Source organism: Glycine max, chromosome 4, assembly GCF_000004515.6.
Source record: "Glycine max cultivar Williams 82 chromosome 4, Glycine_max_v4.0, whole genome shotgun sequence".
Classification (NCBI taxonomy): domain Eukaryota; kingdom Viridiplantae; phylum Streptophyta; class Magnoliopsida; order Fabales; family Fabaceae; genus Glycine; species Glycine max.
The window spans coordinates 43,217,638-43,237,890 of NC_016091.4; the positions used below are offsets into that span (position 1 = coordinate 43,217,638).

Sequence of the window (20,253 nt, forward strand, 5' to 3'; positions counted from 1 at the left end):
TTCAATTCCCAACGGGGCAATTGCTAAGGGGGAAGATATTCTTTGTCAGGTTGTGGTATCAATTGTCCTATGGCGAAGGCCCAGTTGGGTCAAGTCACAGTCGACTCATGGTGCTTAGGCTGTTATGCTCTTAAGTAGAAAGGATTGTGCCCTAACTATCAGCTATAGCTTTTGGCCTAATGGTAAGCGTTCAATCCAACATACTACAAATAGGTGAGTGTCGTGGTTTTCCAGGTATGTTAGGTAGCATTGATTGTATGCATTGGGAATGAAAAAATTATCCAGTAGCATGGAAAGGTCAATGTTGTCTTGGTGATGGCCCAAGCACAATCGTGCTTGAAGTCATGACATCACAAGACTTATAGATTTGACACGTATATTTTAGGGTTACAAGTTCAAACAACAACATCAATGTACCCAACGAATCTCTTGTGTTTAAAGATGTTATGGTGGAGAAGTTCGTACAATACAATTTGCAATGAATGGAACTCAATATAGCATGGGGTACTTTCTAGCAAATGGTATTTATCCAAATTGGGCGACGCTTGAGAAGACCATCCCAATGCCACAAGATCATAAAAGAAAATTATTTGCTCAACATCAAGAAGCAGTAAGAAAGGATGTGAAACGCGCATTTGAAATGCTTAAATCTTAGTTTGCGATTGTAGTGGTCTTGGGCATGATTGGAGTCGGACACAATCAAACATATATTATATGTGTGTATCATATTGCATAACATCTCATGATCCAAAATATCATTACCAACTTCAAGCGAACTATGTGAAACATATTTAGGAATGTTTTGGACACGATAATTAGCAAAGTTAGTTATTGTTTTAATTATTATCTTTTATGTTGCGCTATTTGTGTAAAGTTAGCTACTTTCATCATTTTAAATAAAATATAATTTAATTATGTATATATTTATATTAGATTTTTTATTTTAAAAGTTTAATTAATTTATAAATAATATACGTATAAATTAATAAAGATTAATAAAATATAATGATAAAAAAACTTGGTGTAACCCTTCAAAAATAACAAAAGAAAGTTGCTCCATCGTAGAAATTTATTAGTTAAGAGTTGCTTATATTAAAAAAATGTAAAAATGAGTTATGTATACATACAAATCCCATTAAAAATATTTTTGGAGTTATTGTAATGTAGATGCTCTATCTGCATGGATCAAACACCCACAATGTACTACTCTCGTTTTCTCATCCTTTGATAAGTCCTCTTCAATCAAGAAAATTAATCCACAAACTCATTTTACCAGGTTATTTAAACCTCTTTAAAAAAAAACCTTAAATAGGATTTCACATTTAAGTAGTGTTCTGACTTTTTTAAAATCTAAAAATGCTTTAAAGTAGATATTAAAGATAAAAACTTCAAAATTATTGTTTTTGAAAATATTACCAAGGTTTTAAACTTAGGAGTTACTTTATCATGACGTTATTCATATCATAACTTATAGACATTACATCTCATGTTTAACTCGCTCGTAAGTAAATATAGAGAGGCATTTTTTGTCATCTATCTTTCATCTTTTCAAATATGTTGTCACCAAACTATGAAATTTACACATTTTACCACTCCTCATTTTTTGCAAATTTTGCCACACAAGTACACAACTTTCAAAGTATCAAGCATTTTCCCCCCTATATTATAATTATGCATTTTTTTAAAAAAAAATAGGTGGTAAAATGTGCAAAATTATGGAAGTTATGCCATAATGTGCAAAATTTTGAAAGTTGAATGACAATGTTGAAATTTTAATTTGGTTGCAAAATTCACGAAATTGTAAAGGGTGGATGCCAAAAAGTGCAACTAAGCCTTTTTCTTATATATATATATATATATATATATATATATATATATATATATATATATATATATGATCATGGACACATAATACAGGAACAGGGAAAGAAACCATTCCAGCTACATTAAAAGGTCTACTTAAGGATGGGTTTGTGCTTCGGTAATAGTTACGCAGCCAATACAGAATCATGTTCTCTGGCAAGTCAACCTTTGACAAAAATCAGTAGTCATATGAACCAAAATTAATATTATAATCTTTGGTCTGAATAAATCTCCCTCGATAAGTGTGTTCAACATGCAAAACCAGGATTTTGAACTTAAACTCAACAGTGTCATACTTGAAACGATGTAAGATGCAGAGACAGGCTGAAACCAGAGGCCATGGGACATAGAAAAAGACCTGGCTTATTTTAAACCAAAAAGCAATTTGCAATAACAAGAGCAGCAAGAGAGCATTTATTCCACTTCAGACAGTGCATAAGCAGCAATATCAAGCTTTCATAGACTGTCCTGCTTTTACCAAATCTTCAAGTGCCTTAAAGATCTGCGCCTCTGACAAGCCTTCCAATTTGATGCCTTTCTCAACACCCAAATCTAGAATTACGGAACAAATTATAGGAAATCAGGGTCCATCACAAATAGATTTTGAAAATGATGCAAATAAAAAAAAAAAAAGATACCTTAACAAGATATAATCAGAAAGGCATGTCAAAGATGGACAATATTAAGTCAGTTTGGATGAATTTCTCAACAAAAGAAGAAAATAAAATTAATCAAACAATTCGCATAAGTTGAGATTAACTTGTGAATATCAAGTATTTTAGAAGCTGTCTCGTCTAACTTTTCCACAAGCATCCCTTTATAAACTAGAATTCTTGCCTTGGAAATGTTTTTAACAGTTGAGTTTTACAATTGAAAAGCTCCCATAAGCTAGAAGCTAATCAACATTAGATCATTATATGTAACTTTCGGGCCTTTCTTAAAGCAAGTGCAATATACATTTTCCTTATTTTAGATTCTCCCCTCCTGAGAAATTTGTCAAGCATACCTATTTTGTTTACATTTACATAAGAAAGCATGTTGACCAAATATTTTTTAAAAACGATAACATAATTTCTTTCAGCAGTAATCTAGAAGTGAACAATAGGAGGGTATTTCTTACAACTAAATAAAAGCATGTAAAGTTATTGTGTTTGAGTATCAATTATGCCCAAAAAATGAAGCACCCTATAGATTGCAGAAGGCATGAACCTCATCCCCATGAAATTATTCTCTTGCAATCCAGATATATTAATGCAATATTTTATACATGGATGGATTCAGTAGGCTGAGATTTCAGCTATACATATTCAACACCTGTACAGTTGAATTTTCAGCCATATTATATGATTTGTGTGCAAGAAAGAAGCATAATTTTGCTTTTGGATAACAGTCAAAATTGGGATAATATTAAAATTTACTTTCTACTGGCAACTAATACTATTATTTTTTCATAACTTTGCAGCCCCACCTAATACTATTTTTTTCATAGCTTTGCAGCCCCAGATATGAAATTAAGGGGACAATGCAGATTAACCAATTTTCTGTCTTAAGTGTATTGATGTCAATTTATAAATCCTTAGTTCCTATTATAAAAACTAGGGCAGGAAAGGGTTGGTAATGGTGATACAGAATGTGAATGCAAGACACAAGGTGACAAATTCAAATGTAAAAGATAAAGAATTAAATTTAAGATGGTTGTACCATATCTTGCCCATAATTGGGGTTCAACTCCACTGCACTCACGGATTAATATGGGCAATTTTGGGTTCAATGTCTTTAGTTCCTTATAATTCCTTTCCACAAAAGCCCTGAGATATCAAAAAAGAATAAGAACTCATATATATTCAAATACATATGGCATGTAAGTATAACTAAGCAACCAAGCAATATACAGAAATAATAAATAATGCTGAGAAATTTCAGCCCAAAGAAAGGTAAAATATCTGTTTATAACCTTGTGGGTGAGCTTGCAGGTGATGACTGGCACATCAAAAACCGAAGTTCTTTTATGTTTTTCAAAAGATTTCCTCTCCATGCCATTGCTTCCCTAGATCAAAGTTATAATATTTGTGAGATTTTACCTCATCACAAGGCAGAGAAAAAAAAGGTGTAGCCTAACAATGCTACTGCTACCGCTTGAAGTAGTATAAATGGAAAAGCAGGTGTTCAAATGAAATCCTATTCCACAATAACTTTGTAGAATGTGATAGAACCACTGCTGGGCCTAGTATTAATGAAAGGCCCAATCCTGCTGAAAGGCCCAATCCTGCTGTGTGGAGAGTGTACGTTCGTAGGAGTAAGAAGGTGGGGAACCATTCTGTTAGTGGTGTGGCAAAGGGAATCCGTGAATATCCCTGAATTATAGGAAGTGGTTAGCCGTGAGTAATATATGGGGGGAGGAGTAGTGTTTGTGGGCATGCACGTTTATTGTTATCATTGTACGAGGAGAATCTTTTCTCTGGAGGAGCATTTGCTCTGGATATTTGCTGTAGTTTTCCCAATATTTCCATTAATCAAAAAACCGTTTCATTCTCTTTACCATTTACACTGTTTAATTCATACAATTTATCTGTGAGTTCTATCATTGGTCCGACCTGCCGGATCGTTCGAAAGGAACCAGTGAAGGGTGATTTATGCCAAAGAAGATGACAAGACTGGACGAGTTGGAGGATCGGGTAACATCCATGGAGAAGACGTTTGAAGAGCGAGTATCGGCGTTGGAAGAAACTTTTCGTCAAACGTTTACAGAATTCCGTAACACCTTGACAGAAGAGTTTGCAAGTTTTCGCCGTGAGCCTGAAACAACTCCGGTGTCGTCGGCGGCGGAAGAGACGATGTCAGAATATCGGATGGCAGTGAAGAAGGTGGAATTACCATCGTTTGATGGTGAAGACCCAGTGGGATGGATCACGCGTGCTGAAACGTACTTTGAGGTTCAAGGTACATCAGAAGAAGTGAAGATTAGACTGGCGAAGCTAAGTATGGAAGGAGCTACAATTCATTGGTTCAACTTGTTAAGGGAGACAGAGGACGACCTGACGTGGTTGAAGCTGAAACAAGCCTTAATGGAGAGGTATGGTGGAAGGCAAAGTGATAACCCTTACGAAGAAATGAAAGATTTGCAGCAAACAGGGACGGTGGATGAGTACATCACTGCTTTTGAGTATGTGTCGTCACAGGTAGGGAGACTACCAGAGGAGCAGTACTTGGGTTACTTCATGGGAGGACTCAAGACGGATATTCGACTGAAGGTGCGGACACTGAATCCACGTTCAAGAACTCAGGCGATGAAGATTGCTCGTGATGTGGAGACGGAGATGCGTGGGTCGTTATTGCCTAGGGGTGGTGTTGGTGGGCCACGCAATTGGAAAGGAAGTGGGTCAGCAGGATTGGGCCTTTCAGCAGGATTGGGCCTTTCATTAATACTAGGCCCAGCAATGGTTCTATCATTAATGAAGAAGGTGAGGTAATAGCCATTGAAGTTAAGGAAGATGAGGAAGAAGTGCTAGATTGCAACTCTATGGGATTGTGTGGAATCACTGAATCAAAAACAACATTGAGCAATAACCCTCCTACTACACTACGCCTCAAGGGAAGTTTGAATGGAATATCGATTGTGGTCCTAATTGATAGTGGCGCCAGTCATAATTTCGTTTCACCTCATGTGGCCACTGCATTGGGGTTAAATGTGGAACATGGAAGATCCATGGGAGTAAAATTGGGTGACGGTCACCGAGTAACAACAAAGGGGAGATGTAGGAATATGGAAGTACATTTGGGTAAGTTTACCACTCAAATTGATGCTTTTGTTCTGGAATTGGGTGATCTAGATATGATCTTGGGAGTGGCTTGGTTACAAAGGTTTGGAAAGGTGACTTTCGATTGGGAGAAAATGACCATTAGTTTTGTTTGGGAAGGAGAAAGGGTAGAGTTGCAGGGCCAATTTTTCACCACCCAGGATGTATCAACGAACAACACAATTCATACTTCAATGGATTCCTTGCACAGCTTGTTAGAAGCAGAGATGGTACCAGCAGTGAATAAAGACACACCAGAGTTGATTGGGGCACAGAAACAGGAACTTGATGAATTGTTGAGCAAATTCAAAGGAGTTTTCGAAGAGCACAAAGGGCTGCCGCCAGAACGGGAGATTAATCATACCATTGAACTACAAAAGGAGGCAGGACCAGTTAGTGTAAGGCCCTATCGTTACCCTCATCACCACAAGGGGGAGATTGAAAGGCAAGTTCAAGATATGTTGAGTCAAGGTATCATTCGAAACAGTTCCAGTGCTTTTTCAAGTCCTGTCATTTTAGTTAAGAAGAAAGATGATTCATGGAGGATGTGTATCGATTATAGGGAGCTGAATAAGGTCACAGTTCCGGACCGATACCCTATACCTGTGGTGGATGAACTATTGGATGAGTTACATGGGACTAAGTATTTTTCTAAACTGGATTTAAAATCCGGTTACCATCAGATTAGAGTGAAGGAAGAAGACGTGCAGAAAACAGCATTCCGAACGCATGAAGGTCATTACGAATTCTTGGTGATGCCGTTTGGATTGACAAACGCACCGGCCACTTTCCAATCCATTATGAATCAGATTTTCAAGCCACACCTCCGTAAGTTTGTCCTAGTTTTCTTTGACGACATCTTAGTATATAGTAAAAGTTGGCAAGAGCATTTAGCACATTTGTCTCAAGTGCTAGAAGTGTTGCAGCATCACTGTTTTGTAGTTAATCAAAAGAAGTGCAGTTTTGCGAGTAGAAAGGTGGAATATCTGGGCCATGTAATTTCTGAACAGGGGGTGGCAGTAGATCCAGCTAAGACTAATAGCATTTTAGAATGGCCAATCCCTCACAATGTTAAAGGAGTGAGAGGATTCTTGGGGTTGACCGGGTACTATCGGAAATTCATTGTTGGTTATGGCAAAATAGCTAAACCGTTAACCGAGTTAACTAAGAAAGATGGGTTTCATTGGGGACCAGAAGAACAGAAGGCCTTTGAGAATTTAAAGAGCGTTATGATTCAAGCCCCGGTCTTAACCCTTCCAGATTTTACACAACCTTTCGAGATTGAATGTGATGCATCTGGGAGAGGAATTGGTGCGGTATTAATGCAGAAAAAGAAACCCATCGCTTACTTCAGCAAGGCTTTATCTAAAAATAATCTGAGCAAGTCAGCATATGAGAAAGAGTTAATGGCATTGGTGCTGGCTGTTCAACATTGGCGCCCTTATTTGTTGGGAAGAAGATTTGTGGTGTATTCTGACCAGAAGAGCTTACGTCACTTGCTACAACAACGTATCACTACAGCTGATCAGCAGAATTGGATAGCTAAGTTACTAGGCTATCACTTTGAAGTAGTTTACAAACCTGGTCCTGAAAATAAAGCCGCTGATGCACTATCAAGGATTCATGAAGAAGTAGAATTAAAAGGAATAACTTCATTCCCTATATGTTTGCAAGAGCAACAAATTCAACATGAAGTCAGGAATGATCCTTATTTGCAAAAAGTGGTGACTGATTTACAACAAAATCCTACCTCTCAACCGGGGTTCCAATTGATAAAAGGAAGGCTGTTTTATCATAACAGGTTGGTGTTGTCTTCAAGTTCTGATTGCATACCTTTAATGTTGAAGGAATTTCATTCTTCCGCTACTGGTGGCCATTCGGGGTTTTTGCGCACGTATCGAAGAATAGCTGGAAATCTTTATTGGGTAGGGATGAGAAAATCAGTTCAGAAATTTGTGCAGAGTTGTGATGTGTGTCAACGCCAAAAATATTCTGCATCTTCTCCCATGGGTCTGTTGCAGCCATTACCAATTCCGGAGCGGATTTGGGATGACATCTCAATGGACTTCATAACTGGTCTACCAAAATCAAAGGGGTATGAGGCTATTTTTGTAGTAGTGGATAGATTATCTAAGTATGGACACTTTATTCCCTTAAAGCATCCATACACCGCAAGAAAGGTGGCTGAGATTTTCACCAAGGAGGTGGTGCGTCTTCATGGTATGCCTCAATCTATTGTCAGCGACCGTGACCCCTTATTTGTCAGCTTATTTTGGAAAGAGTTATTCCGTTTGCAAGGGACGGTGTTGAGTATGAGTTCTTCCTATCACCCGGAAACGGATGGGCAAACCGAGGTGGTAAATCGGTGTTTGGAAGCATATCTTCGTTGTTTTGCATCAGAACAACCGAAGGAGTGGTCACGATGGATTTCTTGGGCAGAATTGTGGTATAATACCACATTTCATGTGTCTACGGGTACAACACCGTTTGAAACAGTGTATGGAAGAAAACCACCTACTGTGGTGAGATTTCTTCAAGGAGAAACTAAGGTGGAGGCTGTAGCTACAGAGTTGATTGATCGTGACGAGGCTTTACGTCAATTAAAGTATCACTTGATTCGAGCACAGGAACAGATGAAGCGATATGCTGACAAGAACAGAAAGGAGTATTCGTTTGAGGTTGGTGAGTGGGTATTTCTGAAGCTTCGACCTCATCGACAACAGACGGTGACACGACGCATTAATCAAAAACTTGCTCCACGATACTTTGGCCCTTTTCCTATCCTTAAGAAAGTAGGAGCTGTGTCCTATAAGCTGAAGCTGCCTGAAGGAAGTAGAATTCATGCTGTGTTTCATATATCTCAACTTAAGAAGGCTATAGGGAATTATTCAGCTGAACCACAATTACCAGAAGGATTAGAGGTGGAGCCAGAGGACTTAGAAGAGCCGGAAGAAGTTTTGGCTTCAAGGTCGGTCACGGAAGGTGGACAGCGCGTGCGACAATGGTTAGTGCGTTGGAAGGGACGAACGATAGAAGACACCACTTGGGAGGACGAATCAGTTCTGAAAAGTCAATTTCCCTCCTTCAGTCTTGAGGACAAGACTGTTGCTTCTGGGGGAGGCAATGATAGAACCACTGCTGGGCCTAGTATTAATGAAAGGCCCAATCCTGCTGAAAGGCCCAATCCTGCTGTGTGGAGAGTGTACGTTCGTAGGAGTAAGAAGGTGGGGAACCATTCTGTTAGTGGTGTGGCAAAGGGAATCCGTGAATATCCCTGAATTATAGGAAGTGGTTAGCCGTGAGTAATATATGGGGGGAGGAGTAGTGTTTGTGGGCATGCACGTTTATTGTTATCATTGTACGAGGAGAATCTTTTCTCTGGAGGAGCATTTGCTCTGGATATTTGCTGTAGTTTTCCCAATATTTCCATTAATCAAAAAACCGTTTCATTCTCTTTACCATTTACACTGTTTAATTCATACAATTTATCTGTGAGTTCTATCAGAATGTTCCCAAATATGAAAAGTGCAGTAAATACAAAAGTATTGCATGTCTAAACTACAAATAATTGACAACAGGTAAAAAGGCCCAAAAAGATATTTACTTGTTTTGGGAGACATTTTTGCACTGTTTTCAGTTGCACATAAACGTAAATGCTTACATGCCAAGATTATGTAGAGTGAAACTGAAAACAATAACACTCCAAAAGCAATAGCATTATAAACTATCTAGAAGAAATTCAAGCCGATGGTGTCTGAAAATGTGTTCACCAACTTTTCAAAAATTATTTTCATTTTAGCCCAACCCATATTCAGTCTTCTTCCATTACACAAGTAGCACTTAACACTAGGAACTAGAGAAGTTTTAAACCTCCAATTACGGCAACTTGTTTGCAAGAATTCTAAAACCATGAGAGAAAAACTTCATCTTCCAAGAACATTGCAGTCAATACATAGTTGTCTAGTTGATATGAATATTCTTTAAATATGAATCAAATCATAAGTAAATTAACTTAGCTGCAAAAATAGAATACTTACAGCCAAAAAAATCAACATTTTTTTCAAAAAAAGGGGGTACGGGGAACTGTTAACTCTAAACAGGAGTTAAGAAAAAAAAAACTTGAGCATTTAAGAAATTATAGCTGACAAAATTTTAATTGGAAACTCAACACAGATTTAGATAAATCCTGGAAGTATGACATTGAGCAATTTTATTCTTACCTTCTAAAAGAACAAGCCAAAGCCACTGGGATTTTGAAATGTTTTTAGAAGCCCGTTATGCAGAATATTTTCAGCATTTGGATACAACAGCAGAAAAACTCCTTTTGAATTGTAGAAGCCATTTGGGTGCAATTTACAAAAGTTCATTTCATTGGTAACATTACAAGGTAAGGAAAACAAACACTCTTAATATTTCAGGGCTATATTTTGGCAAAAAAACCACTTAAGAAACCAAGCCATATCCCAGTAGATGAAGTCCCCAACATAAATCAAAACCCCATTTTCTAGGAGAAAGTCCCTTCATCGTGAAACAAAACCCCATTTTCATCACTATCTAAAACTAAAACGAAACCTTCAAAGCACTTCCTTCCAGACTCGATTAAAAAATTACCAGTATTTAGAACAATAGTATTCTTTCCCTAATTATCTCCTCCGATTTCCCCCTTCTTTTCCTAAAAAACTGAACCCAAAGATTAGAGATCCGCATGATACAAACCCCAACAGCCATAACCACAACCAAAACAATAGCATTAACAAGCTGTTTAACCAACGCAATGGAGGACGAATTTGATTTGGCAGCAGAACCAAATTAGTTGGGATTTCAAACTCACTGGAAATTCAAATGAAAAATTGAGGAGCAAGAACGAAAAGGTTTTGTTATTCGAAAATTTTGTGAGAAACGATACGGAAACGAACAAAGCAGGACCAAATGGAGGACTTACCAGGTTGCACGGACGGAGACGAGAAAGAGAGGTTGTGGTGAGGTGCGATTCGGGACCAAATTGAGGACTTACCATGCCAATATATTATAGAAATTAATTATTCTTATTATTTTATATAGCCGTGAATTACATCACAGCTACTGAAGTTTTATAAAATTATACAAACACCCCTTTTTCTTTATCCACTACTAATCTAACCCCTCTAATTATTTTTGTTTTGAAAAAATGTCACTGGCACTTTTTTATACTCTTTTTGTAATTTATTGAAAATTATTCATTTTAATAACTCTTACATCTCATCCAATCATCTTCTCTTCTGAGTTAGATGTAGGACTCGTCAAAATTAATCATTTTTAATAAATTTTAATCCATTAAAAAAAGAATATTACAAAGATATATAAATCCTTACCTATTTGAAGGGACCAACTTCATACAAAGAGGTTCAGCAATCTTTAGAGTGCAGCATTGTGGTAAAAAAAGTTTTGTTGCAACATGACAGTTCGTTGTCATAGTTAAGTGTGTCTTCTTTTCTTCAAAAATTTACTCGTTTCTTTGATCAAAACAATTGATTATCATTGAGTAAAGGAGATATCAATGGTTGAAACTTGAAACATAACCACCAAGATACTCAAAGCAATCATTTTTTTCCGCCCAAATGAAGGGTATCTTTGTAATTTTTTGAAGCTACAATATGCATTTAATTGTGAGGTAGCATCTCTCTCTTGCTGCACATTTACAATAATTTAAAAAAAAACATGATTTTAGGAATTTGAAAAAAAACATGATCTTAGGAATTTGATAAGTCATCTAGTTTTTTACTTATAAAGAGATTAATAAAATTGAAGATTAAATGTAACTTTTGTTCTTATATTTTTTTTAAATTCGCAATTTTGATTTCCTTATTTTAAAATTGAAACATTTAGTTCTCTTATTTTTTTAAATTTAAAGTTTAATTCTCTTATTTTAAAATAGAGACATTTAGTTTCCTATTTTTAAAAAATTTTAATTTTGATCCTTCCTTCAAACTGAAAGCATTAATTATTAAGAGATTAATATTAATTATGATATAGGTTAAACAAATTATCTGGTTGTATAACTAAATTTGAGTCATATTAAGTTAATTTCTTATGGATGAAGGCTTTTAGAATTTGATAAATGGACTAAAATTATAGATTTTATAAAACTAAATGATTAAATGTCTCTATTTTAAAATAGGAAGACTAAAATTATGAAATTTAAAAATAAAAAAAAAGACTAAATGTTTCTATTTTAAAATAAAAAGACTAAAATTACATATTTTTATAAATAGGAGGATTAAAATTACATTTAAGCCTAAATTATTAGTAAAAATATATTGGAAGATAAGAAGAGACCATTTTAGTTTTTTTAAAAACCTTAATCCCCACGTTAGTTATTCTAATCAATTTTCATATAAATTCAAATGTCACCATATCGGTTAACAAATATAAATATCATATAAATGAAAGAAAAGAGAGTATATTACTACGATCTTTGGTTTAAAAATTTCTATGAACATTCTAAGATTAAAAAGCAGTCACTAAAGTTTTGATTCTAATTTTTAATATCAATTAACATATACACTTAAAATGAATTTAGTTTAAATATTTTCATAAACTCACAGCTAATTAAAAAAATGACAAATTCACTTTTGATGCAGGTCAAAAATTGTAATATATTAACAATTTAAATAAAGTCTTGACATTTTTTTTTCCTACCCAGGAATATTTTAGACGACTTTTACCATGTATTGAGTTTTTTCTGATTGTGTGTGGCAAGCATTGCCTAGCTAGCTGATCCTTTATTATGTGTTTGGATGAGGAATTTAAAGATTTGTAGGAAATTTAAATTCATAGCATTTTGATTGCTTTGATTTAAATTCCTTTCATTTTGTAAATATTTTGTTTGAATGAGGTAATTCAATTTCTTGTATTTTAATTTCCTTGTTTGGATAAAGTAATTCAATTTCAATGAAATTCAAATTTTCATTTTTAAATATTTATTTAAAAATTAAAATTTTAATATTGAATGAAAATAAACATGAGTCATTTTTTAAATAATTTTAATTTATAAAATATATAATAATTAAAATACGGGAATTTTAATTTCTTTACTTTTTAATGAGAATTTCAAATTCTCTCAAATTAGTATATTAAAATACTTTGTAAAAATGACAGCATTTTAATTACTTTTAAAATACCTCATCCAAACATATTAGATTATTGAAAGGCAATTTAATATCTCTGTTGAAATACTTTACCTGGTTAAATTTCTTCATCCAAACACAGGGTTAGTTTTCATGTTTTACAATATTTTGATCGAAGACTAGAATTCTTGGCTAGCCACTTTTTTCTCGTCCCATTTCTATCCCTTCATAAATTCTTTTCTTTGTATACCAACAGGATCCGCATGGTGGATATGCTGGGACCAGGCCAGGCAAGCAACTATTCTAATCTTTTGCCAATTTCTACTTGATTACTGAGCTATGGTTTATTCAATTTGATTCTTGTCTTCTCCTTCTCCATCTCTAAAACTTCATTTTTTATCTATTGCTACCAACTCTAATGTATATGGATAGAAACTCATTAACATTATTAGAAAATACACTTTCAATATCAGTTATTTACGACATTCTACATCAGTTTTAAAACTGATGTTAAAAATACCGATGTTGAATGTATTATTGTTAGCATCGATTTTGAAAAACCAATGTTAACATAAAAATGCTAACATCGATTTTTCAAATAACCAATGTTATATATAAAGAACTACAGCAAAATAAGTGTATGCATGATGAACATTAACATCAGTTTTCTAGAAAAACCGATGTTAATATATTACTTAACATCGGTTTTCTAGAAAAGCTGATGTTAATGTTATATATTAACATCGGTTTTTGTAGAAAACTGATGTCAACGTCCATCATTTATACACTTATTGTTTTGTAGTTAGTTATATATAACATCGGTTATTTATAAATAACCGATGTTAACGTTTGTATCTTAACATCGGTTATAAGAAATAACCAACATCGGTTTATTGAAAAATTAATGTTAAGGTGCATGTTGACATCGGTTTTTCTAAATAACCGGTGTTGTTTACTATATTAACATCGGTTTTTATTAATAACCGATGTTGTTTTCAAGTTTTTTTTATATAAACTTTCTGTTTTTACAATAAACCCAAAATTGTACCTGTAAAATGCAATTTCAGACCCAATTCACAGCAAATAAACATTTTATTCTGCTTTCAAGCAGTTTTAATCACAATAAACATTGAATAATTGATTTATTATTAACAACTATCAACAAATGAATTCAATGTTCAAATTACATAAGAAATTACAAAAATGTTAAACCAAAGTAAACTAAGCTAAACTTAATCTATCTAAATCCTAGCTCTAAGTTCTAACTCAGAGATAATATTGTGCCCACTGGATCTGCAACGCCTTTAATCTCTCTGGCTCCAATGGTCTAGGATCATTAAAATACTGGATCATGAAATAAATGATAATAAGTTAATAATGTAATACAAATTATAAAAAAATCGAATTTGTTTGAAATAAACATACCGTTTCCCAGTTATTCCTGAAACTTCCTAAAATGATGGTGGACATCTAGTGCATGACATAATAGCTGCACTGAGTACTTCCTATTTGTCTATTACACTAAATACATAATGAAATTTGGATATTAATTAAATAATTAGTGTACAGACACATAAGAAGTATATATAAGTGGAAGTTTTATGTAAATGGCGTACCTTGACGACAATCCACCAAGCAGGAGCCTTTGATTTAGGATGTGGAGCATCATCAAGACCTTTTAAAGCACTGTTCTAGACGATTAACAATTAAAAAGTGGTGTTGTTGAGGTATTTTGAATGCAAATGCATTGAAAAGAACACTGACCTGTTAATTATCCCCTTAAGGTAGTTGTTTGGTCTGTTATGCAATGAACAAAACCAGACAACTAGATGTTCCTTGGGCACGATGACCACCATTTGTCAGTGTCCGCTGTAGTGGGGATGAATATGGGCTAGTATATTAGTAAACATTAATTAAATTCAGTTATTTTGTGTGATTTACCCTTTCAGGTAGGCTCCAAGATAGACATCGCGTTTTGAACTCTGCATCCAACTCTTTATGTAACTTTTAGTCTCAAACTACGATTGCCCAAACCTCTGAATGGACTGTGGCTCGAGGAATCCATAGATATCAAAATTCCCCACTCGCATACTTCTTTCAGTCAAATGTCTGTTTATGTTAAGTCAAAGTTAAATATTTATGAATTGAAAGCAATAAGTTAGGTAATTAAAAGTAATCTAAAATGACTTACAGAATCCACAACTGTAACACTGATATGCTGAGACACTGACCACCGTGTGTGATTTCGAAGAGGTCTTCGTGCTTTATGTAGAGTGAGAAGTCTATATTAAAGACCCCGAACACGGTGGCATCCCATGTAACCTGGTAAGGCCTCAAAAAAAGCTCTGGGATGGTCAATGTCATCATATAAAGCGGATCATCGACCTCCGGATCCAGCTTTTGAGGTGGTTTTGCTGGAGACACAATAGGTTGTTCATGAAACAAAGTTAAATGGCCTAATTTAAGGCACGCTGAATGAATTAATTCAAAAAGAAGAAACATATAGTAAGAGTAAAGTACCTGCTGTGATAAAGACTTGACCAGATGTGTCGGCCAAGCAAGGAAGGTGTGAATTGCCTGACCCACTAAGGAAACCTCATCAGTGGGTACAGGAACGGGGGCATCTGGATCTTTAACCTCCTCTACACCCACCTTTACTTGGCCAGGCAACAAAGGAGTGTTATGAACAACAGTGGATCCCTCATAAACTCTCCCCAGGGCAACCAAGCGGGCAGGATTTGTTTCGATGTACAAGCCGCACCTATCTGAGTCACTCGTCTCAGGATCATTTCCTGAGGGATCAATACAACTCTCCTTTGTGCTTACTCGAGGACCTGAGGGACCACCCAGAGGCTCCAGAGGCAGTGCAAGTCCCTGAGATTGCATTTGGGAATGAAACTAGGACTACATCTGGCTGAATGATGCCATGAGCTGCCGAGTCACTTTTTCTATGATCAACTCCTCTAGCTGGTCCCTGATTTGCTGGCTCAGCTGCTACAATTCTTCAGGAGGCAGGGAGGAAGAGCTACGGGACGTCCGTGGAGCCGATCCAAAGTATTGCTTGATGGTGACACCGGCTCCAGCAGCACGGACACGTCCAGTGTGCTTTGGACGTTCAATAGCAGCGGTGAGAACATCCTAACGTCCATGAGGGACGAAGGATCCCTGTGTCGTCTGCACCTCAAAGGAATCCTGCACAGAAAAGACATAGTTGTACATGGCATTCAAAAAATATTGAAATATAATTCTAATGCTTAGTTGAAAATGACTTACGATCTTTTCAGCGATTTCCTTTGCGGCCTCAGTCGTCATCTCCCCTGTTTTCTTGGTGCGGGCCATCTTCCACTTCACGTGGCGCCTGACGGGGGATGGAGGGTCGATGACGCCATCAACGCTTCCTGAATATGCAGCTTCCTCCAGCTTCTTCTTCGTCTTCTCAGCCAGGAGCTTCTGCTCCAAATATTCATAACCTCCAGGAGACAAAACGTGGGGGGCAGTGTTCTGTTTCTGGATGGCCTGTGCCTTTTTTTGCACATCCTGCAAAAATAAAACAATAATGTTTCAAATTGCTAGAATGAATTATAACAAATTAATGTTTTTTGAAAAATAACTTAAATGGCAAGGTACATACCTCCCGAGAAGGGTCTCTGCGAGTTTGGCAAGACTGAGCCCATTTTTCCTTGCTTATGCCATATTTCTCACAGACAGTGTCATCCACACCGTTCTGATCGCCTGCAAGGGCCCATTTTCTCGTTAGGTCTGATTTAAACTGCCTCCATCTCTCGCCGACAGTCTGAAGTAACTTCTTTTTCATCCTACTGTCAAAAGCCTCTGGGATTTCAAATTTTGCCTAACAATAACAAATAAGGTTTATTTGTTACAATAATGTATTTTTTGGCTATTAATTAAAGAACATCAAATAAGAAATGAAAAATACCTGAATATCCTCCCAAATCAAGTCCTTTTGAGCAGTAGGGACCTCCTTCCAATTCTTGTACGTCACGTCCACCTTATCATGTGCCACAATCCCCAAATATGTTCTTAATTTCTTCCTGTGGGGATCGTCGGCCTTGCCGTTAGTAGGATCAATATGGACCACTGGTCTCTCAGCACCAGGTGGTCTAGTAGACAAGGTTCATAGACGTGAGGCTTTCCGTGTCCGCTTCACGTCAAACGACAAAGCTGATGCGTCGAAAGGAAGAGGAGGAGGAGGAGGAGGAGGAGAATGAGGCGAGGCAGGTGGAGAAGCCATGATCCTACATACAAAAAAACCAGGGTTAATAAACATTACAAAAAACAATTGTATGACTTATGTAACTGAATCTAGAAAAATCAAATATATCAATAGAAAATTACATTAGACGATGTTACTTAATTCTCCTTCATCATGATCATTACGATTAGCATGAACGTCGTCAGCTTCTTCTTCTCCGACAACGTTAGGAGTGATTTTTGTGGACAAAAGACTAACATAGGTGTCCATGTGTGAATCATCATCTTCTACATTAACACCAATTGTTTTTCCCTGTAGAATCACACACCACCTTTCATCACAAGGGTCTTGCACATAAAATACTTGTCTAGCTTGTTTTTTCATGATGAAAGAGTAATTGTGGTAACCAAGTTTCTTTAGGTCTACCAATGTAAATCCTATATCATCAGTGCGCACATCGGTGTTGCTGTCAACCCATTTACATTTGAAAACACAAACAGTAAATTTCACATAGTTAAGCTCCCAAATTTCATCAATGAACCCAAAGTAAGGGATGGAAGCTACATAGGGATTGGCATCAGGCACACTTGCGAAGTGTTGAGATTCAACCCTTAAGGTGACCCCGTTGTTCTGCATTGTACTTTTGTTGTCTTGTGCTTTTGTGTAAAATGAATACTTGTTTATGTCGTATCCTTGCCAAGTTATAACATTTCTTTTAGGCCCATCTACTAGCTTTCTTAATGTTTCTGAAGCAGTTTCATCTGCAAAGATTGTATCTTTAAACCAATCACAGAAAGTCTTGTTATGCTTTTTCAACACCCAATTCTTTGAAATTTTTGGATTAAGTATGTATGGCAAAACTTCATTACTGTTGTTCAAGACATACAAGTGAGCTTGTAACAAATCTTCTAGACTTGGAGTGATCACATGCAGTCCTCTTGAACCCTTACCACCCACTCTGTCATCATGTCGAGACTCAGGAAGGCCAACAGGTTTAGCCTTCTCTATGTATTCTGAAAAAAATTCAATGGCTTCTTCTGCAATGTACCTCTCAACAATAGATGCTTCTGGATGATATAGATTCTTTGTATACCCTTTTAAGATCTTCATGTATCGCTCAACTAGATACATCCACCGCAAATAAACAAGACCACAACATTTGATTTCTCTGACCAGATGCACAATCAAGTGAATCATGATGTCAAAGAAAGCAGGGGGAAAATACATCTCCAACTGGCATAGTATAATTGCAGCCTCATTTTCCAGCTCATCAAACTTGACAGGATCAACGAATTTGCTACATATGGCATGGAAGAAAAAGCACAGGCGAGTTATGGCTAACCTGGCTTTGTTTGGAAAGATGTCTCGTATAACCACGGCTAACAATTGTTGCATCAACACGTGACAATCGTGAGACTTTAACCCTACAAGCTTAACCTCTTTCAACTGCACAAGGCTGTTAATATTTGAAGAGTATCCTTGTGGAACCTTCACCCGACGAAGACACTGACAAAAACTTATCTTCTCCTTTTTGGACAAAGTATGACAAGCTGGGGGCAAGTAAATTTTCTTCCCATCAGACCTTGGATGCAACTGTGATTGTATCCCCATCTCAACTAGATCTTGACGGGTATTCAAACCATCCTTCGTCTTGCCTTGAATGTTAAGGAACGTCCCAATCACACTGTCACATACATTTTCTCCACATGCATAACATCAATACAATGTCTAACGTCTATATCAGACCAGTACGGAAGATCAAAGAAAATGGACCTCTTCTTCCATATGCAAGTCTTACTTTTATCCTTCTTTTAGGTCTTTCCAAATATAGTATTCAGGTGTTGAACCCGCTAGTATACCTGCTCACCAGTCAACAATATCGGCACAATATCATGCTCTTGACTTCCATTAAAAGCTTTTTTCAATCGTCTATAAGGATGATTGGGTGTTAGAAAACGGTGATGCCTACTGTAGACTGTTTTTCTTCCATGTTTTAGTTGTATGTAGCTTGTGTTTTCTTCACATATGGGGCATGCATGATGACCCTTAACACTGTAACTGCTGAGATTCCCATATGCTGGAAAGTCATTAATGGTACAAAAAAGCATTGCACGCATTTCAAATGTCTCCTTGCGAAATGCATCAAACACTAAAACCCCGTCGTTCCACAACTTTCTCAAGTCTTCAACCAATGGACTTAGATAAACATCAATATCATTTCCTGGTTGTCTTGGGCGCGATATCATCATAGACAACATCATGTATTTTCGCTTCATGCACAACCAAGGAGGCAAATTGTAAATTACTAGCAGAACTGGCCATGAACTGTGTTGAGTGCCTAAGGTGCCATATGGATTCATTCCATCACAGATAGGGCATTTGGACATTTCTTGGAATTCATGCCTGTACAGTATGCAATTGTTGGGGCAAGCATGAATCTTCTAATACTCCATACCCATCGGACACAATATCTTTTTCGCCTTATAGTAATTTTTAGGCAGCGTGTTGTCCTCTAGAAGCAGATTGTGCACTACCTCAAGCAGTGAGGTAAAACTTTTGTCACTCCACCCATACCTGGCCTTCACATTAACCAGACTTAACACCGCAGACAATAGGGTTAAGGAATTCTTGCACCCCGTATACAAAGGCTTCTTTGAATCACTCTGCAATCCTTCATACACAGGGGCGTGTGCTTGCTGAAAAGACTTTTGTCCAAGGTCACGAATCATGTCCTCCAAGTAATCTCCCATTTCTACATCAAACGGTTCAGCTTGGGACCCACTCTGTATGTCTGTCACTTCACCATGCCATACCCACGTCGTGTAATTCTTCTTAATCCCATCACACAATAGATGCTCCCGTATGTCGTCCAGTAGTTGTCATCTTCCGTTCAAACAGTTGATGCAAGGACAATAATATTTTCCTTCTTCATTCGGTCGACCTCTTTCTGAAACAAATTGCAAGAACTGCACGACGCCATCCTCATATTTTGGGCTTATGCGACTTTGATTCATCCAACTTCGATCCATCCAAGCAATTCCATGCATGAAATCTCACTTTTTTATTTATAGGTGTGGCTCTATCCCATTTAGGAAGACTGTCTTTTATGTTAGCTTCATACGTCAGGGTTAGCATTATTTTGAAAATTTTGACTAAATTTCGGCAGCATTTCGCATTGGTCTCCAAGTACACGACATGACATCGATGAAAGTAATTTCCCGATAATCAAGTATGCACTCAAAGAACAACTTGAAATGCATTGTACCGAAATTTC

General features: G+C 36.6%; 1 protein-coding gene across 1 annotated transcript; it reads right to left on the reverse strand.

Moving 5' to 3' along the window:
* Positions 1–1,896: 1,896 nt before the first annotated feature.
* Positions 1,897–10,685, reverse strand: LOC100499948 (uncharacterized). Its single transcript, NM_001251517.2, has 4 exons — positions 10,603–10,685; positions 3,818–3,910; positions 3,565–3,671; positions 1,897–2,415 (listed from the first exon to the last, which is right to left on the reverse strand). Exons 2-4 carry the CDS (start codon positions 3,901–3,903, stop codon positions 2,312–2,314), a joined length of 297 nt encoding a protein of 98 aa, NP_001238446.1. The 5' UTR covers positions 3,904–3,910; positions 10,603–10,685; the 3' UTR covers positions 1,897–2,311.
* Positions 10,686–20,253: the final 9,568 nt, after the last annotated feature.

Excerpts from the sequence above, each read along its gene's own strand:
- LOC100499948 (NM_001251517.2), bottom strand. The coding sequence starts at position 3,903 with ATGGCATGGAGAGGAAATCTTTTGAAAAACATAAAAGAACTTCGGTTT. Across the intron at positions 3,672-3,817 it reads CCTGCAAGCTCACCCACAAG|GGCTTTTGTGGAAAGGAATT; the intron begins GTTATAAACAGA and ends TTGATATCTCAG. Across the intron at positions 2,416-3,564 it reads CCAATTATGGGCAAGATATG|ATTTGGGTGTTGAGAAAGGC; the intron begins GTACAACCATCT and ends CCGTAATTCTAG.